The sequence below is a fragment of the Saimiri boliviensis genome, chromosome 3, assembly GCF_048565385.1.
Source record: "Saimiri boliviensis isolate mSaiBol1 chromosome 3, mSaiBol1.pri, whole genome shotgun sequence".
Taxonomy (NCBI): Eukaryota; Metazoa; Chordata; class Mammalia; order Primates; family Cebidae; genus Saimiri; species Saimiri boliviensis.
In genome coordinates, this window is record NC_133451.1 from 40,166,190 (window position 1) to 40,183,936 (window position 17,747).

The following is a 17,747-nucleotide window of genomic DNA, read 5'->3' on the forward strand; positions in this document are numbered from 1 at the left end:
TGGCCGGGAGCGGTGGCTCAAGCCTGTAATCCCAGCACTTTGGGAGGCCGAGGCGGGTGGATCACGAGGTCAAGAGATCGAGACCATCCTGTTCAACATGGTGAAACCCCGTCTCTACTAAAAATACAAAAAATTAGCTGGGCATGGTGGTGCGTGTCTGTAATCCCAGCTACGCAGGAGGCTGAGGCAGGAGAATTGCCTGAACCCAGGAGGCGGAGGTTGCGGTGAGCCGAGATCACGCCATTGCACTCCAGCCTGGGTAACAAGAGCGAAACTCCGTCTCAAAAAAAAAAAAACAAAACAAAACAAAACAAAACAAAACAAAAAACACTGCTTTTTTTTTTCCTATAATTTCATAGGGATAATTCAGTTTTGCGTTGTTTCATTAGAGTTCTTGGTAACACCCTGGAGATAGTACTTGTTCTTCATTGCAGTGGGCGTTGTTTGTGGAGGTGGAGGTCAGGAGAGCCAAATTCAGAGCCTGAGCAAGGTTCTCTCCTGTGGAGGGCACGAGGGCTGCCTCTGGCGGGGCAGCAGCACACTCCGCATCAGCAAGGCCCAGTGATGAGTGGCATTTTAGTGGGCTGGGATTACCACCTGCTGTCTGCATCACAAACCAGCCAAAAGAACAGATTTCCTGCCATAATGCATTATGTATAAGTCTAAGGAACCAAAGGAAGATAAGTAGGGAAATATTTTGTTCCAGAAATGCCTGATGGTATGAAATGAGGCATCTTGTCTTCCTTCCTTCTGTTCCCCCCCACCCTCCTTAAATGGATATTTATTTTTCATTCCATAGGGGACTGAGTTGTATATAGGATTATTTCAAGCTGGATTCTTTGGGTATTTGTGATGATTTTTTAAAAACAAAGGAAAAAAATCCAGGGACCTTACAAAAATTGTTATTATTTCACCCCCTGGTGTTGAGTGAATTGATAATAAATGCACAGACATGTTGATATTTTTCTGGATTTGAGGGTTTATTTTCATGGTCCACATTTTGAGGAAAAGACACATTGAAGCGGGCAGAATGTTGCATAGGTAGTCGACGTCTGGTATCTCTTTGTAACTCAACTGATAATAGGGGGAAATCAGCAACATATTTAGACAACATAGCACACTGGCTAGGAGCACAGGTTAGTAGCCAGGCTGCCCAGCTTAGAATCCTGGGTACACCTGCTAGCTACAGGAAATTGGGCAAATTACTTAATGGTCTGTACTTTTATTTCTTCATCTGGAGAGCAGGGATAATAATAATGCTTATATCCAGGCTCCTGATAGCCCACTGAGCACTTTTGTGTAAATCTGAAAAGGCAACTTTTCAGGTTGGGCTCTATGGGCTTGGGTCTTTCACATAAAGACAGTAGCTTTGTGTGAGTTAGGAAAACAGGACTCTTCCTTTAGAGGAGTTTGTATGGTTTAGCAAAGAGTGGTCAGGCTGGATGTTTACCCCAACATGACAATCTGTGTAACCAGCCTTGGTAGCTCTGACTACCACACTGGGAGCTGAGGAGTAAATGAGTTGATGAAGATTCAATAAAAGATGCTGTTATTATCATCATCATTATTTTGAAGTGACAGGCTAGAGTAGAAGAGGGTCCAGAAGAGCCTGTAGATTCATGCAGAGTAATCTTAGAAAATGAAGCTATTTGCTGAAAGTCCTTGGTTATTAGCAAAACTGTGGCTAGAACCCAGTTGTCTGGACTTTCAGTTTCTGCCAATCCTGACTAGGTGTTGCTATACAGCTATGTGAATCAAACAAAAGAACCATTGATAGAAGATGGGGTGAGGGGCACTATGTCAGTCCCAGCCGCAAGTGCCCACTGAGAGCCATCCAAATAACAAACTCTTAGATGATGATGGTTTTCCCTCTAAAACTGAACAGTATATTGGTTCTATTGTCCAGAGTTTAAGTGTTCATTCAAAAATATACCATGAAGTAGGCATGTGTGGATCATAGCTATGATCTTAGTGGTAGATTTGAGGAATATCAGTAGATGGAGATATATTTCTGTCATATTTGAGCCAAACAACTTTTAAAAGTAGTACTTCTCACCATGGTCTTTTCTGCATAAAACTAAATGGAAAAAATACCTTCATTTCTTATAAGAGGAAAGAACAAGGGAGATGAGCTGCTGCTCAAGTTAAGCTATGTATTTCCAGTTCCCTGTGAAACCTATTTCATTATAAAATGTAACACAAGTACAGAGAATCACATGAAATGAATACATTGCTTAGCTAATTATTTAAGTTGAACAGTCTTGTAATGACTACTCAAATCAAAAATTAGTATTTTACCACCCTGGAAGCACATTTGTTGCTCACCCTCAATGATCACTCCTTCTTTCCTTCCTAAAATCACTCTCCTCATTTTTTGTTGATCACTTCCTTGCTTTTCTTTATAGTTGTGTTGCCCAAGTCAAGCCTTCTTAAAAATAGGCTGTTTGAACTGGGATCATTCTGTCTTTATGCTAAGCATTTCACCATGTTTTATTTTCATTCGGTAATCTAATAACTTGTTTGGGTGAATTCTATTAGTTTCCTAACTTGAGTTTGATGCCTTTTCAAATGCCGAGAATTGGAGACATATGACAGTTTTGTGGTTACTTTGGATTCTTAGCTAAAAGTTATCCAGTTATTAGAATATCAAATAGTGAAATCGATCACTTCTTCAGACAGCTCTACAACTGTTACAGGACTGTGTGTTCTTGGCAAAGCCTCTAGTACTAGTTCCTTGCCTGAACTCAGGAAGCCAAGGGGCTCAACCCCTCCTTCCTTCCCATCCTCAGTGGTAATGTCATGTCAATTTGATGGCTAGAAAGTGCCATTTCTGTGTAGTAAACAGGGGAAGAGTGAGTTGAATGTAAATGTAGTGACCAGTAGTGAACTAGCAAATGAGTGTCATCAGCAAAAATAAATATGAAAAAATACTCCTAGAAATTAATGAGGTGGCACTGGACAGGTTGTTGATCTGAGTATTTTCCCTGGGCCCCAAACACTTTATTATGAATGTTTTGAAACATTCAAAAGAAAGAAAAAGAAAGGGGAGGGACGAAGAGGAGAGAGAGATTGGTTCAGAGAGACCCATCACCTAGTTTTAACAATGGTTAACATTTTCTATATTTGCTCCCTACACACACCACTCTAGCATTTTTTCAGTCCTTTCAAAATAAATTACAGCTGTCAGAACGCTTTCCCTCTATTTATGCATCTCCAAAGTACAAGACCATTCCCCTATGTAACCACCATGGCATTATCACTCTTTTTGTTTGTTCAAAATAATATCTCACTTGGTCCTCCAGGGTAGAGCACAGTGCTGTGATCACAGCTTACTGCAGCCTCCAACTCCTGGGCTCAAGCTATCCTCTTGCCTCAGCCTCCCAAGTAGCTGGGTCTATGGGTATGCACCACCACACCCAGCCAGATTTTTTTTTTTTTTTTTTTTTTTGTAGAGGTGGGGTTTCACTATGTTGCTCAGGCTGGTCGAACTCCTGGCCTCAAGCAGTTCTCTCACTTCAGCCTTTGAAAATACTGGGATTGCATACGTGAGCCACTGCACCCAGCATCACTCTTAATAAGGTGAGCAGTGATGCCCTAATATCATCAAATGGCCAGTATGTATTTAGCTTTCCCCAAATGTGTCCAAAACATTAATTATAAATATTCTTTTAAACTAGCATCTCATTAAGGAGTATCCATTGCAATTGGTCATTATGTCTCTTATTTAGAATAGCAGCCCCTCTGCTTTTCTTCATGACATCAATTTTTTGAAGTCCAGTTCTCTTCTACAACGTGTCATTTTGGATTTGCATAATTGTTTCCTCATGGTCTCATTTAACCCAGATAGTGTATATAGAAGGCTATCACATGGGCTTCCGTGTGTGATTTTGTGCTCAGCATTTACAAATGCAGATCCATCGTTGAAGTGGCAAATTTGCCTCAACTACACTTTCTCTCTCCTGGGCAGCATTTCAGAATGAAAATTGCAACCTCCTGATTTAGGCACTCCAGTTATGGATTTTCTTCTGTTTAAATATGAAGCTTGAAAAAAAAATAATAGACCTACCATTTTGCACACTCAGTAAGTACTAAATGTCCTAATAGATGTCTCCTACCCATGATTTCCAGCCTATAACAGGTTGGAAATCAGACTGTTGTCAATCAGACTTCCGTTACCATTTTTTAAAGGAAGCAGGCTCAGAGAAATCAAACTATTTGTCCAGTTCCCAAGTGCCAGGCCTGAAATTTGAATGTAGATCTGCCTAATTGAGAGGTTTTATACTTCAGTGTACTGAAGGCTACCTGAAAGTTAGATGGACTGATTTGCCAAAATTAGTCAAGAACTAAAACATTTTTTCAAGAAGCAACATGATACCCAGGTAACAATAACACTGTGGTCAAAGCACATCTCTGCACCTTGAAATGGAGGCAACCCATCCAGCCTACGAGCTCTCCACTAGTCCATTTTCTGTCTGGACTCTTCTTTCACTGTGCTCTCAAGTCAGTTACTAAGGCTTTATGCTGTGGTAGAGCTCATTCTGAGTGCTGTCTGTCTTTCTGTGAAGCTTCTGTTCTTTTTGCAAGGCAAAGACAGCTTAAGGATGTGCAAACACAATTTTGCTAAACCCACTCACATGTCTCTTGACTGACCCATTTTCTGCATCTAGATCATACAAGGGCTCGATCAGAGGATTTAATGCTCCCTGGGTGCTTTTGAGCATCGGCTGTATTCTTAATTAGATTTTTTTTTTTTGTAAAGTCTGTCAGTCTGTGTCTATAAACAGTGCCTTCTGGTTTTCTGATGACACGATGAAAATATAAATGGATTCTGCAGAGTGCATTTTATTATCCTCAATATTAAGCACTCAGAACTGGTGCTAGAGGGAATTATGGTTGGATAATGTTGATTAAATAACCTCAGGCCTGGACTTCTGTGCTGTTTCTTTGCCAACAAAACTGAATAGATATAGGGAACTATTGTTATTAAAGAAAGTGTAGCAATGTAACTGCCACAGAAGGAAGAGTCGGGCTTCAGAATGCAGCGTGGTCGGGCAGTGCAGCCCTGGCCTGGGTGAAATGAGAACTGAGTGTAGACTTATCCTTGCTGCTAGCTGGTTATATGACCCTGGGCAAGTCACCTAATTTCCAGGACATTATTTTCCTCATCTGTAAAATACAGGGGTGTGTGTATTTTACCTGAATTTCAGTTTAAAGAAAGGACATAAATGAATCTCTAGAAAGACCCCTAGATGCTGTGTGGGAGGTGGCTTGTGGAAGGGCTGGAGTGGAAGCAGAGAGGTCCCTCAGGTGGCAACTGCTGTTGTCTTGCTGAGACATGACGGAAGCCTAGACTAGTGTCATAGTGCAGAGACAGAGAGAAAAGGACAGACCTAAAATCTATTTTGGGGGAGAATGTTATTTTTCTTGGTGGTTGGAATGTGTCAAACCACCAAGAACTAAAACATTTATTCAAGGAGCAACATAATACCCATGTTACAGGGAAGGGAGATGGTAGTGCCATTTATTGATACGGAGACTAGATGTGGAACAGGTCAGAGTAGGGAACAGATGTTAAGACTTTGGTATTGATCTTGGTGTGAAATCTTTTTTTTTTTTTTTTTGAGTCTGAGTCTTACTCTGTCGCCCAGGCTGGAGTGCAGTGGTATGATCTCGGCTCATTGCACCCTCTGCCTCCCAGGTTCAAGCAATTCTCCTGCCTCAGCCTCTTGAGTAGCTGGGATTACATGTGTGTACCACCATGCCTGGCTAATTTTTGTATTTTCAGAAGAGAAGGTTTTGCCATGTTGGCCAGGCTGGTCTTGAATTCATGGCCTCAAGTGATCTGCCTACCTGAGCCTCCCAAAGTGCTGGGATTACAGGTGTGAGCCATTGTGCCTAGCCTGAAATAGTTCCTAGGTACCCAAGTGGAGATAATGATGAGGAAATTAGATATTTGCTTCTGATGTGTGAGTTACCATCATCTGTGAACTGTAGAGAGCCAAAAGATTGGATGAGACTATCCAGGGAAGGGGGTGGGAGTGGTACAGAGAGAAGAAAAGAGAAGTGAAGACAGTACAAAAGTGCCTGCAATTACAGCTAGGAAGAGAATGACACGGAATTCCCTATGGCAATGGATAAAGGAGTATTTATTTAAGGAAGGAGAAGGAAATCAGGAGTGTCTGGTAATGGGGAAGACTGGGAGAGGCAGATGATCCAAAATGGAGGGAGAGGGTGACTGTCATGCTGCTGCGATGTTACAATCAAATGAGAAAAATGTCTTCTGGGTTAGACAGTATGACAATATTAGAATATAAGAGGAGAACCAGGAAAGCGTGGCCTTGTTTAAGATCAGGGAGGAAGCTGAAAAAATGAATGGAAAGGGAGAAATCAAGAATGAGATCCATGGCAATTTTATTATTGCTACCAAAAATGATAATGGAATGTCCTGAGCTCTTACAATGGAGCAGATAATGTAGTCCTGGTTTTAGAGACATTAATTTATTTATTCTTCATGCAAACCTTTGGAGTAGGTTCTATTAGCATGTCTTAATTGGGAAAGCTGAGGGTTGGTACAAGTTTATTAAGATGATTTAGCTGGGGGAGCCGTTAAGGATTTTCAGTGAGTTAAGTGAGGACAGCTTGCAGATGGCTGAGCTGTGATGATAGGGTAATGGGCATAGGATACTCATATAGGAAGTCTGGGCTCTGTCAGGAAAGAGAAGAACAGGATGGTGATTGAAGGGCTGGATGGAATGAGGGTTTTTAGGAAAAAAGGAAACTCAGGTTATCTGTAGAGAAATGACGGATGCTGTGAGTAGAGGGTTAAGGTTGATGTAAAAAGGCAGGACCTAGGGATGAGAAGGGGTGGGGCCTAGAGCCTTGATAGAGGAAGCCAGTTCAGGAAGGAGAAAATATATTTCTGCCTTTTGAGCTGTCAGGAAAAGATGAAAAGATACGTGTGGATGTAGCATGTTGTTGGGGGTGTGTGGGGCCAAGGATGGTGGTTATAAAGGAAAGTCTTCCCCAATGGTCTCTGTCTCATTGCATTTCCCACCATGAAGTCATTGGTTGTACAAGGGGGTGCAAGAGTCCATGGAGAGATAATTAGGAGCAACAAGCAAAGTGTCATTCTGGAAGAATGTCTTTAGAAGTAGAAAATTGGTGGGAAATAGGGAAATTGATTACCAAAGAATTCCTCCCCATGCTCTTGTCTTCTGTGGTGTCTCTTTTGTTCTGGGTTCAGGTATAACCCATAGTGCTGGCACATAAGGTCTTTGACCATCTCGACCATTCCTGCTCTGGCACCTCATCACCTACCACCCTTCCCATCTGCACCTGCCAGGACCCCTGTCCTCAGCTCTTTGAACTTTTGGTCTTTGTTCAAAGAAACCTTTGTGTAGGTCTTTGTATCTGCCTGGAGTGTCCTACTTCATATCCTTCCTTTGGGGAATTCCTTCTCATCTCAGGACCAACTCAAATGTCAGCCACTCAAGGGCCTTCCCCAACTATCTTAGGCAGAGAGAGTTGATTCTTCAGCTCTCCCATAATATTTTGCTCAAATGCTGCACAAAATGGTGCCTAAGTGTGGCATCAACTCTGTAGACACACTCCCTGGGTTAAATCCAGGCTCTGTTATTTATTAGTTTTGTGCCCTTGGGCAAGTAACTTAACCTTTCTGTGCCTGGATTTCTTTGGCTTTAAAATGGAAGCAATAATCAAACACCATAAAATTGTTATGAAGTTTAAATAGATTAATATGTGGCAAGCATTTAGAACAGAGAAGGCATATGGTAGTCGAGATGGTGAAGGACCTTAAGTGCCAGAACTATGGGTTATACCTGAACCCAGAACAAAAGAGACACCCCAGAAGACATGAGCAAGTGGAGGAATTTCTTCAGTTATGCAGTTTTTGTTCATTGCTTCTTCCATGAGCTTGTAACTCTCTGCCCATATTTATCTTCCATCCGTCTTTTGTTTTCTAATGTTTTATTTTTTTCCTGGGCTATGATTTCTACAGGGTTGGGTCCAGATCTGGTCATTTTGGTCTTACTCACACCTTTTACACTGACTGCCATAAAACAGGTATTTGGTGAATGATTGATTGGTTGATTTCTAATTCTGGCGTAGATGAGTGTGATTCATCAATGCTTAAAAAAAACCCTTCCATAGAATTTTGATTTGATTGTTTCTAGCAATTCCACAAAGGGTTGATTCCTCAGAAAATAAGAGAAATTTTTGTTCCACTTTATTTCACAATTTAGGTATAAAAATATGCAGAGATGTTCTTCTTGTGAATTAAGTCAAATATAATCAGAAGAGAAGTAAGCATAATAAGCTACAGATTATCTTCAGTGAACTAATGAGGTGTGATTTTTTTTTTTCATTTACAGTTTGTAAGAGGAAATCATGGTCTTCTGAAAAGTGTCCCTGCTTTTGTACAATTTAGGGAAAATATCCATGTCTTTCGCAAGTTGCCAAAATCTGTTAAATCTAGTATTTTGTTCCAGTTGCTTGAATCTAGGAACCATTATTTCGTCAGTCAACAGAATCTCCTCTTAAGATCATTACAATAGGGTTTGTCAACATTTGTTTAAAATCTTCTTCAGACATATAGTTTGTTAGCGGACTGTAGTTTGTCCACCAGATTGCTTTCAAAAACAACCAAAGGTTAATGAAAATATTTCTAAAATACCTTATATAAAAATGGGAATGATCAGGCTGGGAGACTCATTCTTGGCAGTCTTTGACTTTTTATGGCAATTACATAATAACAGTGGTTACAAAGAAATTAGCAGAGTGGAGCATAGTGATATACAACGTTTTATATCACATTATAAACACACTGTGAAAATGTTGCTATAAAATTGTGTGGTTTTCTTTATTAGACTGTTTTTTTTAAAGTCCCCCATGTTTCTAATTTGGGTGGTTCAGAGCAGTGCCATTGATACAGACAAACTGAGAAGCATAATTACCTTTTAGTTCTATGGAAAGGAAATCAGATACAGATGAGCTTTCTCACTAATTACTTCCATAAAACAGTGTGATGACACATTGAAATCTCCTCTTCTGCTTTTGGTGTAACTGCTAAAGCACATGAACGCTTTTCTTTTCCTTGAAAATCATCAATTTTGGTGAATTGTCCATTCATTGATTGTGTTAATCTATGTGTCCCTCCAAGAAATAGTTTGGTTAGTGAATTAATCCTAAAGCATAAAGCAAGAAAAATCTGGCATTGGGCTTTCTTGAAAAAGGCACACGGGGCATAGTTGGTGACATAACTGCCACCGTTAAGTACTTCTGAGGAGTAAGTACTACATTCCCCTTGAATGGAGACATATATGGAAGTTTATTATGCCCACCTTAAAGACAGTGGTGTCCCATGTTTTTTGTTTATGCGTGCCCATTAGTTTGTGTGTTTGTATGTTTACTTGTTTGGTTTTATGTTGAGCAATATTAGGGAACTCTAAGAACTTTTCACTTAACCAAGAGTGAGATAGGGACTTGTTGGGGTGGCAGCGGGGGTCTGAGTGGAGTGGTAGCATGATGTAACTTTACAGGATTCCCTGGCTGCTGGGTTGAGAATAGATGGAAGGGAGGCAAGGGTAGAAGCGGTGAGGCCAGCTAGGAGACCCTTGAACTATGACAAGATGTGTTAAATGACGGTAGCTTGGAAAAAGACAGTAAAATGCAGGCTGTGAGAAGCATTGACTGGCTAAATTCTGAAAGAAGAATCAACATGACTTGTTGATAGATGTGGTTAGGTGTGAAAGAATAGAGGTCAAGCATAACTCTAAGATTTTGGCTAAACAGCTGCAAAGGTGGAGCTGTAAGGATTAAATGATCAGTGAGTGAGGATCAAGAGGGTGAGAGAGCAGGATTTGTGGGGGCTGATGAAGTGCTCCTGACATTGCATGCAGCTCTTGCCCTGCTGGCCCCTGAATGATTCTGAACCTGAGCTCTCTCATCATCGTTCCCATATCAGGCTCTTTTTAAGAGCTCTGCTAAGCTTCCCATCCTGCCCTTGTGTCTTTGGAGAGTGATCATGAGCTGATGGTTTGCCCAGTGCCTTGTCTGGAAGGTTATTGAGAGTCCTCCGTTAGTCAGGATCCAGGTGGCACGGGAAGGCAGTCACTTTTTTTTTTAATTGCATTTTAGGTTTTGGGGTACATGTGAAGAACATGCAAGATTGTTGCATAGGTACATACATGGCAGTGTGATTTGCTGCCTTTCTCCCCATCACCTATATCTGGCATTTCTCCCCATGCTACCTCTCCCCAACTCCCCACTTTTTACATGTCCTGCAAATGGACTGTCGATAATGGTGGTTGATTCTTGGCAGCTGTTTTGCTGTTTATAGCAATGGCTTGTGCTATCATTGAAGTGAACAGGAATTAGCAGTCTTTATAGTTAGTATATAGAATGTGTGATGTGTAAACATATTATAAGGATGTTGCTTAGAGGGGTTGTTGAGACAGGCCATCCCAAATCCTGACACGAGTGGAAGGCCCTCCCTCTGTGATTCTGAACCTCTGGCTTAGTTTAGTATACAAGGTGAGGGCTTTGTGAAATTTAATGTGCATAGGAATCATATGGGGATCTTTTTTTTTAATTGCATTTTAGGTTTCGGGGTACATGTGAAGAACATGCAAGATTGTTGCATAGGTACACACATGGCAGTGTGGTTTTCTGCCTTCCGTCCCCTCGCCTGTATCTGTCCTTTCTCCCCATGCTATAAGCAATTTAGGTTATAGGTGGGGCATCAATATTTTCTTATATTCTTAATAGTTATGTTATCTTGAATTTATCATAAGAGTTTAGATATCTGCTTTTCTCATCAATCAGTGAGGTTCCTGTGCATAGTGGCCACACTTCATCTGTGGTTCTGTCTCTAGATCCTGCCCATTATCATTGTTCAATACATGGAGAAAGGCCTAGTTAAACTTAGCCAGAGGTTCTGAAGTAAATGTAGCTAAACTTTGTTGGGTTCTCAATGTTGGCACTGTTTTCACTAGAACATAATACTTTTAACAAAAATGTAAAGACTTATGAAAAAATATTTTAGAACCTTTCTAATCACTTCTTGGTGAACAAAGGTTAGTATTATAGAGAGGATTAGTGATGTTGCCAAAATATAAATCATTCTGACAGATGACACATTGGTGACAGACAAATTATTGACAGATTCTGGAAAAAAAATGCCAACATTTTTAAAGTCTGTCTTTAAAATATTAGCTTTTTAAATAGGCTCTTTCTTAATTTCTGTATTTTGAGAACACTAGATATTTGTAAACTGTTAAGAATGACTTTTTAAAATTCATTTTCTTACCCTCCCTCAAATAAAAATGAGAGGATTTTAACAAAATAATTGTTTGAGACATTACATAGTGGGAGTGGTTAATGAGGATGTTTTATGATAGAATTTAAACTTTGATTTGTAAGGAAAAATTGAGACCATTTAGTTTCTTTAGATTACTCTTTTATGAGCTTTTCTTTTTTCCTCAAAAAAGCTTGTTTGATTTTTCTAATGCTTAAAGTAATAAATACTAGTTGTAGAAAGTTTTAGGAAAATATTGAAAAACTTAAAAAGTAAAGTAAAAGTGATATATGATTCCCAACATGAAGAAATATTATTTTGGCATATTTTTTGTGTGTCTTATAATATCTATCTGGTTTTGGTATCACGGTAATACTAACCTAGTAAAATGAATTGGGAGATATTGTTTCCTTTTCAATTATCTGGAAGAATTTGTGTAGAATCACATTATTTGTTCCTTAAATATTTGGTACTGTTTATCAGGTAAGCCTTCTGGGCCTGACATTTTCTTTGTGAGAAGGTTATTTATCCATGTCTTTGTTCAGTGAACTATGGCTGTTTGTGTCAACAGATTTATCAGGTTCATCTAAGCTGATGAATGTATTGGTACAAATTTAGTTATAATTTTTCTTGTTATCTTTTTAGTATCTGTAGCATCTGTAATAATGTCATCTCTGTCATTCTTGATATCAGTAATTTCTGTCTTTCTTTTCTGGATTAAAAAAAGGTTACTAATTTTATTGATGGAGAGTTTATCAATGTAGCTAAAGGTTTTTTAAATTTTATTGAGCAATAGCAATGACAAAACCAGCTTTTGTCATTGATTTTTCTGTATTGTTTTTCAGTTTTGTATTTGATTTCATTCCTGATTTTTCCCCCTTCCTTCTACTTCATTTGGCCTTAATTTGATGAGATGAAAGCACAGTTCGTTGATCTGAGATGATGTTTTCTGATATAGGTATTTCATGACATTCCTTTCTCCCAAATACTGCTTTAGTGTCTTTCATATATTTTGATATTGCCATATTCTTTCACTACAAAATACATTGTAACTTCTTTTTGATTTCTTCTTTGATCAGTGAGTTATTAAGAATTGTGTTATTTAGTTTAAAAATATTTGCGGATTTTCCAGTGATATTTCTGTTGTTAGTTTAGAACTTAATTCCATTGCAATCAGATAACATATTTTGTATGAATTCTTTTAAGTGTATTGAGATTTGTTTTCTGACTCAGAATTTGGACTGTCTTCATAATGCTCATGTGAACTTAAGGAAAAAATGTACAATCTGCTGTTTTTAGGGTGGAATATTCTAGAAATGCCAGTCAGGTCTATTTGGTAGATAATGTTGTCTTCTATAGCCTTATTGATTTTTCTGTCTAGTTGTCCTGTCAGTTATTGAAGAGAGACACATTAATCTCTGATTGTTTGTGGATATGTCCATTTCTCTGTATAGTTCTCTTTTGGCTTGTGTATTTTGAAGCTTTTTAATTAGGGATGTGAATGTTTAGAATTCTTACATCTTCCTGATTAGTGAACCTCTTTACCATTGTCAAATAATTTTATTTCTGTTGTTATTATTATTCTGAAAGTTTCTTTCTCTGATATTTAGTTATATCAGACTTTACAGGAAAAATTATATTTCCTAAACAATACAGTCCAACAATTTACATATAACCATATATATATGGTTAATCCAGCTTTCTTTTGATTAGTGTTATCATGGTATATCTTATTCCATTCTTTTATTTAACTTTTTTGTGTCTTTATATTTAAAGTGCATTTCTATAGGCAGTACCTGGTCGTTGGGTCTTGCTTTTTTATCCATTCTGACAATCTCTGTGTTTTAATTGGGATGTTTAGACCATTTATATTTAAGGTAATTATTGACATGGTCAGGTTTAAGTCTATAATCTATTTATTTTCTATTTTCTCCTCTGTTCTTTGTTATCCTTTCCCTTTTTTGTTGCTTTTTAAATTGTTAGCATTTTTTATGATCAATTTTATCTCCTTTCTTGGTTTGTTAGCTTTAGGGGTTGCTTTAGAGTTTATAGTAAAGTCAGGCTTCCATACCCATGAGTTCTACATGGGTGGATTCAACCAACTGTGGATCAAAAATATTTGAAAAAGAAAAAGAAAAAAAAAGTATCTGTACTGAACCTGTAGATTGTTTTTATTGTCATTATTTCTTAAAGAAAACAGTATAACAACTATTTAAATAGTATTTACATTATATTAGGCAGCATAAATAATCTGGAGAAGATTTAAAGCATACTGGAAGATGTGCATAGGTTATATGCAAATACTATACCATTTTTTATCAGAGACTGGAGCATTCGCAGATTTTGGTAGCTGAGCTGGGTTTTGGAACCAATCCCTCATGGATATTGAGAGATGCCTGTGTACATACTTACCTGGCATATTTTAGGTACTCAGTAAATATTTACTGAATGAACACATGAACAAATGTCTCCCTGATGCCTAGGCCACAGGGCTGCTGAGAACCAGAGGCACCAAGAGTGGCTGTCAGTCCTGTGCTGTCAGACAACTGTTCTTCCCCAGCTTTTAATTTTTTCTCTTTTATGCCATATTATTTATGGCTATTGGCTTTACTCTTCTGGTCATGATGTTAGTCCCTTGAGATAGGCATCTATATCCTCTTCTCCCTTAGTCCCTGAAGGTTTCAGTAAATAGGGTCTTTATCCTCAGGTGTGCTTTCCCCAGGTTTTTTTGAAAGAGTGCATGGGGTGGATCCTCTGGATGAAGGAGGCTATGGCTTTGACTTATTGTGGCCAAACCCCTAAAAGTAAGAAATTCTTATCAGGAAGGACAGATATTTTTTTAATGTAGTTAGTAGGAAAAAAGCCTTCAAAGAAATGGTCTAAATTTAACTTTAGCTGATCTAGGCAAAGCTACACATGGGAAGGAAATTCAGGTCTAACAGATTTTCGCCATTCTTGGAATACCACCAGTTTTTTAAAGTCTCTTGGAAAAACACACAGACACACCCCCCTACACACACACACACATATATATGATTGGACTTCTTGATTAAAAAAGAAAAACTTATGCTTTCTTTTTCTTTTCTCTTTTGCAGCAAGTAACTGGCAGAAGTTTTGGTGATAAAGATTTTCGGACAGGTTTAGAAAATGGAATCCTCCTCTGCGAGTAAGTATAGCCTATATTCAGTTGGTTTTATTCAAAAAAATCATTAATAGTATCCAATTTGGCTGTAAGACTTACAGTATTTTGTTTTGAATTTATTCACAGTTTGAATCTGAAACTAAAAAAATCACTAGGCTTGCTAGGCAAGAAACACATATCAGTGTGGGAGCCTTGGTGTGGCAGTAGGGAGTGGTGGGGACTGTGGCAACTGCAAACAAGACAGAGAAAGAGTGCCTGGTAGCTGATGCTCGGCTCCAATAATCTTTCCCTGTGCATCAATTTGAGCCCAGGTAATTGTAAGCATGGACCTAATTGTGGTAAAAGTAATAGCTTTTCTCCCCTCTTAAATCCCAAACAAAAGCAGCTTATGCCAAAAGAAGACAGTGCTTCTAAATACTTACAGCACTTAAAAGCATGCAAGGTTATGTTCCTCACTTTGCCTGTTTCACTGATGTATTTTGGATATTTAATTTGTGCTGTGGGCAAAATTTAAATGTGAACAATAACTGCAGTGTTTAATTTTTGTGTTTTGAAGAATTCATAGCTCCTATGAAGTAGTTCTAGATACAAAATAAGCAGAGCCTTCATACTTATATAGACATAAATTTCAAGACTTCAAAATTTGCATTTATTTAATTCTTTGATTTCTATAATTACAGAATTGTTCTGTAATTTCTATACTGATTTTTTTGAAGTAAAATATACATACACTGAAGCAGCTCCTAATTGTACAATCTAATGGCTTTTGAAAGATGTGCACATGTATGTAACCTATACCTTAATCAAGATATAGAACAAAAAGTTTCCTCATGCCCCTTCTCACTCAATCTCAAGCTCCTGGAGACAAGCACCATTCTGATCTGTATCACTGTAGCATCTACTTTGCCTTCTCTTAAGCTTGATGTCAGTGGAATCATATAGAAAAAAATTCATTCTGGCAACTTTCAGAACATTGCTTGGGATACACTGATGAAATGGAAGGAGTGTGGGTTTTGGAGCCTGAGGACAAGAGTCATGTTCCTACTTTACCCCTAAATCATTTAATCTCCCCAAGTCCCATTTTATTTTCTAAAATCGTAATAAAAATTCATAACTCTATTTCATAGGCTTTTTATAAACTTCAAAAGATAGGGTAAGTGAGGCACTTTCAAAGATCATGCAGCACAGAGGTACAAATGATGACTAACATTTGAACCTCTCAACATAGCTCATGTCAGCATTTTTTTCTACTTCCCCAGTGTTCTTCTTTCTTCAAAAACAAGTGTATATCTTCTGTTTCATGTTTCCATATTCTGTTTTCTACGAAGTCTCTCCACCCTACTCATATTGTGTAATCCCTCACCACCTCTTTTCCCTTTATTATTACATCTAAATCAGAGCTTAAGTCTTAGGTAAGCTGTAATTATTTCAGAACCTCAGTGGAGGCAAGCCCAGTCAGGCCCCGAACTCTTTCCTTCTGTTACAGCACTTGGTTTTCCCATGATTCTGGACTTAGCCCTCTCCTGAACAGACTCTGATCTAATTCGTGTGGACCATGTTGGTTCAGTTGAAGTGGGCCTTTTGTCCAATTTTTGTTTACCTAACATTTGCTCCAGAGATTCTTGTAGGCATCCACTTCTCTACTATATTCTCATGCCTGGTAGGTAGGATGAAATTGTCTAAGTCATCTCACCACGGGGGATTGGACCCACTGGTCTATTTGAAGGAGCATGAGCTTTGGAGTCGGAGGACTAGGGATCAAGCCCTCATTTCCCCAGTGGGACTCTAGCTAGCAGCCCTGGCAAAGAGTTTGCTAAAGTGGAATGAACCACATAGGAGGCTTGAGGCAACGAAAACCAGTAGCACGAACCCTAGCTAGATCCTTTGAGAGACAGCTGGGTCAGGAGCCATGGAAATCAGATGCACACAGATTTCTAGACATGGAACTTGCAGAACAATGAGAACCAAAACCATGACCCAGGAGCTGCATGCAATGGTGGCTGGGGGCAAGGGAGGAAGAGCGTTTTCTTCCTCACCCTTATGGCTAGGTTTTGTCTAAGTCGAGACTATTAGGCTGCCACAGACTGAGATTAGCAGGTGTATTTTCTGGGACTTGTATCCCAAGGCCAATCTAGCAAAAAGGAGGACTTGCTCTGTTGCCAGTGTGGGATTGTTAGATGGCAGGGGCCAAAAGCCAGGACACTCAGCATGGAGGGTTTTAGGAAGTTGAAGGCTCCCAGACAATGGAGCCACACAGGTGTCAAACCACCTGTCTTTGGAGATTAGATTAGAATGCCTAAGTCTGTACCATGCTCTAGAATCAGAGAGAATTTAGAGGGTGCTGGTGATTAGGAGTTCTGACTCATAGCTACCCTACACCACAGAAACATTAAAAAACATAAGGATTCTCTACAGTTTCAAAATTTGAAAACTAAGCAGTTTAGCTCTTCTTAGAATGGGGCTTTTTATAGTACATAGTCTTTAAAAAATTATTTGATGCTTTCCAGTTTTGTGTTATTCAAAATAGAAGCCCAGTTGGTATCTTGGAACAGTGTTTTCATCCCAGTTGGCAAATACATGAGCAGCATTATTGAATTCTTTCTTTTGTTCAACAAATGTTCATCGTTTTGTCCAAGTTGGATCCACTATAAATGTTAGTAGCAACTGTGTAGAGACACCAGGCTCTTTGTTCACTAAAATTTTCCTGGTTTGTTGTAGGAGTCTTAAAAAAAAAAAAAAAAAACTTCATCATTTTCATCAAACAGAAGGATATCTTCTGGGCCTGGGGTCTGGTTTTCCCCGACCAACCTGGTTTTAAACTTAACTGTGGTCTCTAAGGAATATTATTATACTTATTTTATGGAGGACATAACTGGGATACAAAGGATTAAATAACTTGGCTAAAGTCACACAGATAAGAAATATTTCAGTTTTGATGGACGCAGTGGCTGATGCCTGTAATCCCAGCACTTTGGGAGGCGAGGGCAGGTGGATCACCTGAGGTCAGGAATTCAAGACCAGCCTGGTCAACATGGTGAAATCCCGTCTCTACTGAAAACACAAAAAATTAGTCGGACTTGATGGCAGACACCTGTAATGCCAGCTACTCAGGAGGATGAAGCAGGAGAATCGCTTGAACCAGAGAGGTGGAGGTTGCAGTGAGTCAAGATTGCACTACTGTACTTCAGCCTGGGCAACAAGAGCGAAACTTCGTCTCAAGAAACAATTAAGTTCAGGAGGTCTGATTCCTTAGCTTTTGCTGTTAATCACTGCCCTGTTCTAGAATTAGGA

General features: G+C 39.0%; 1 protein-coding gene across 10 annotated transcripts in view; it reads left to right on the forward strand.

Moving 5' to 3' along the window:
- Window positions 1–17,747, forward strand: part of LIMCH1 (LIM and calponin homology domains 1) — a 362,412-nt gene that overhangs the window by 128,477 nt on the left and 216,188 nt on the right. For all 10 annotated transcript variants that reach the window (XM_074396063.1, XM_074396064.1, XM_039468101.2 and 7 more), the window contains exon 2: window positions 14,410–14,480. In XM_074396063.1, coding sequence (XP_074252164.1) covers window positions 14,410–14,480 — 71 coding nt within the window. The remainder of the gene's footprint in view (window positions 1–14,409; window positions 14,481–17,747) is intronic.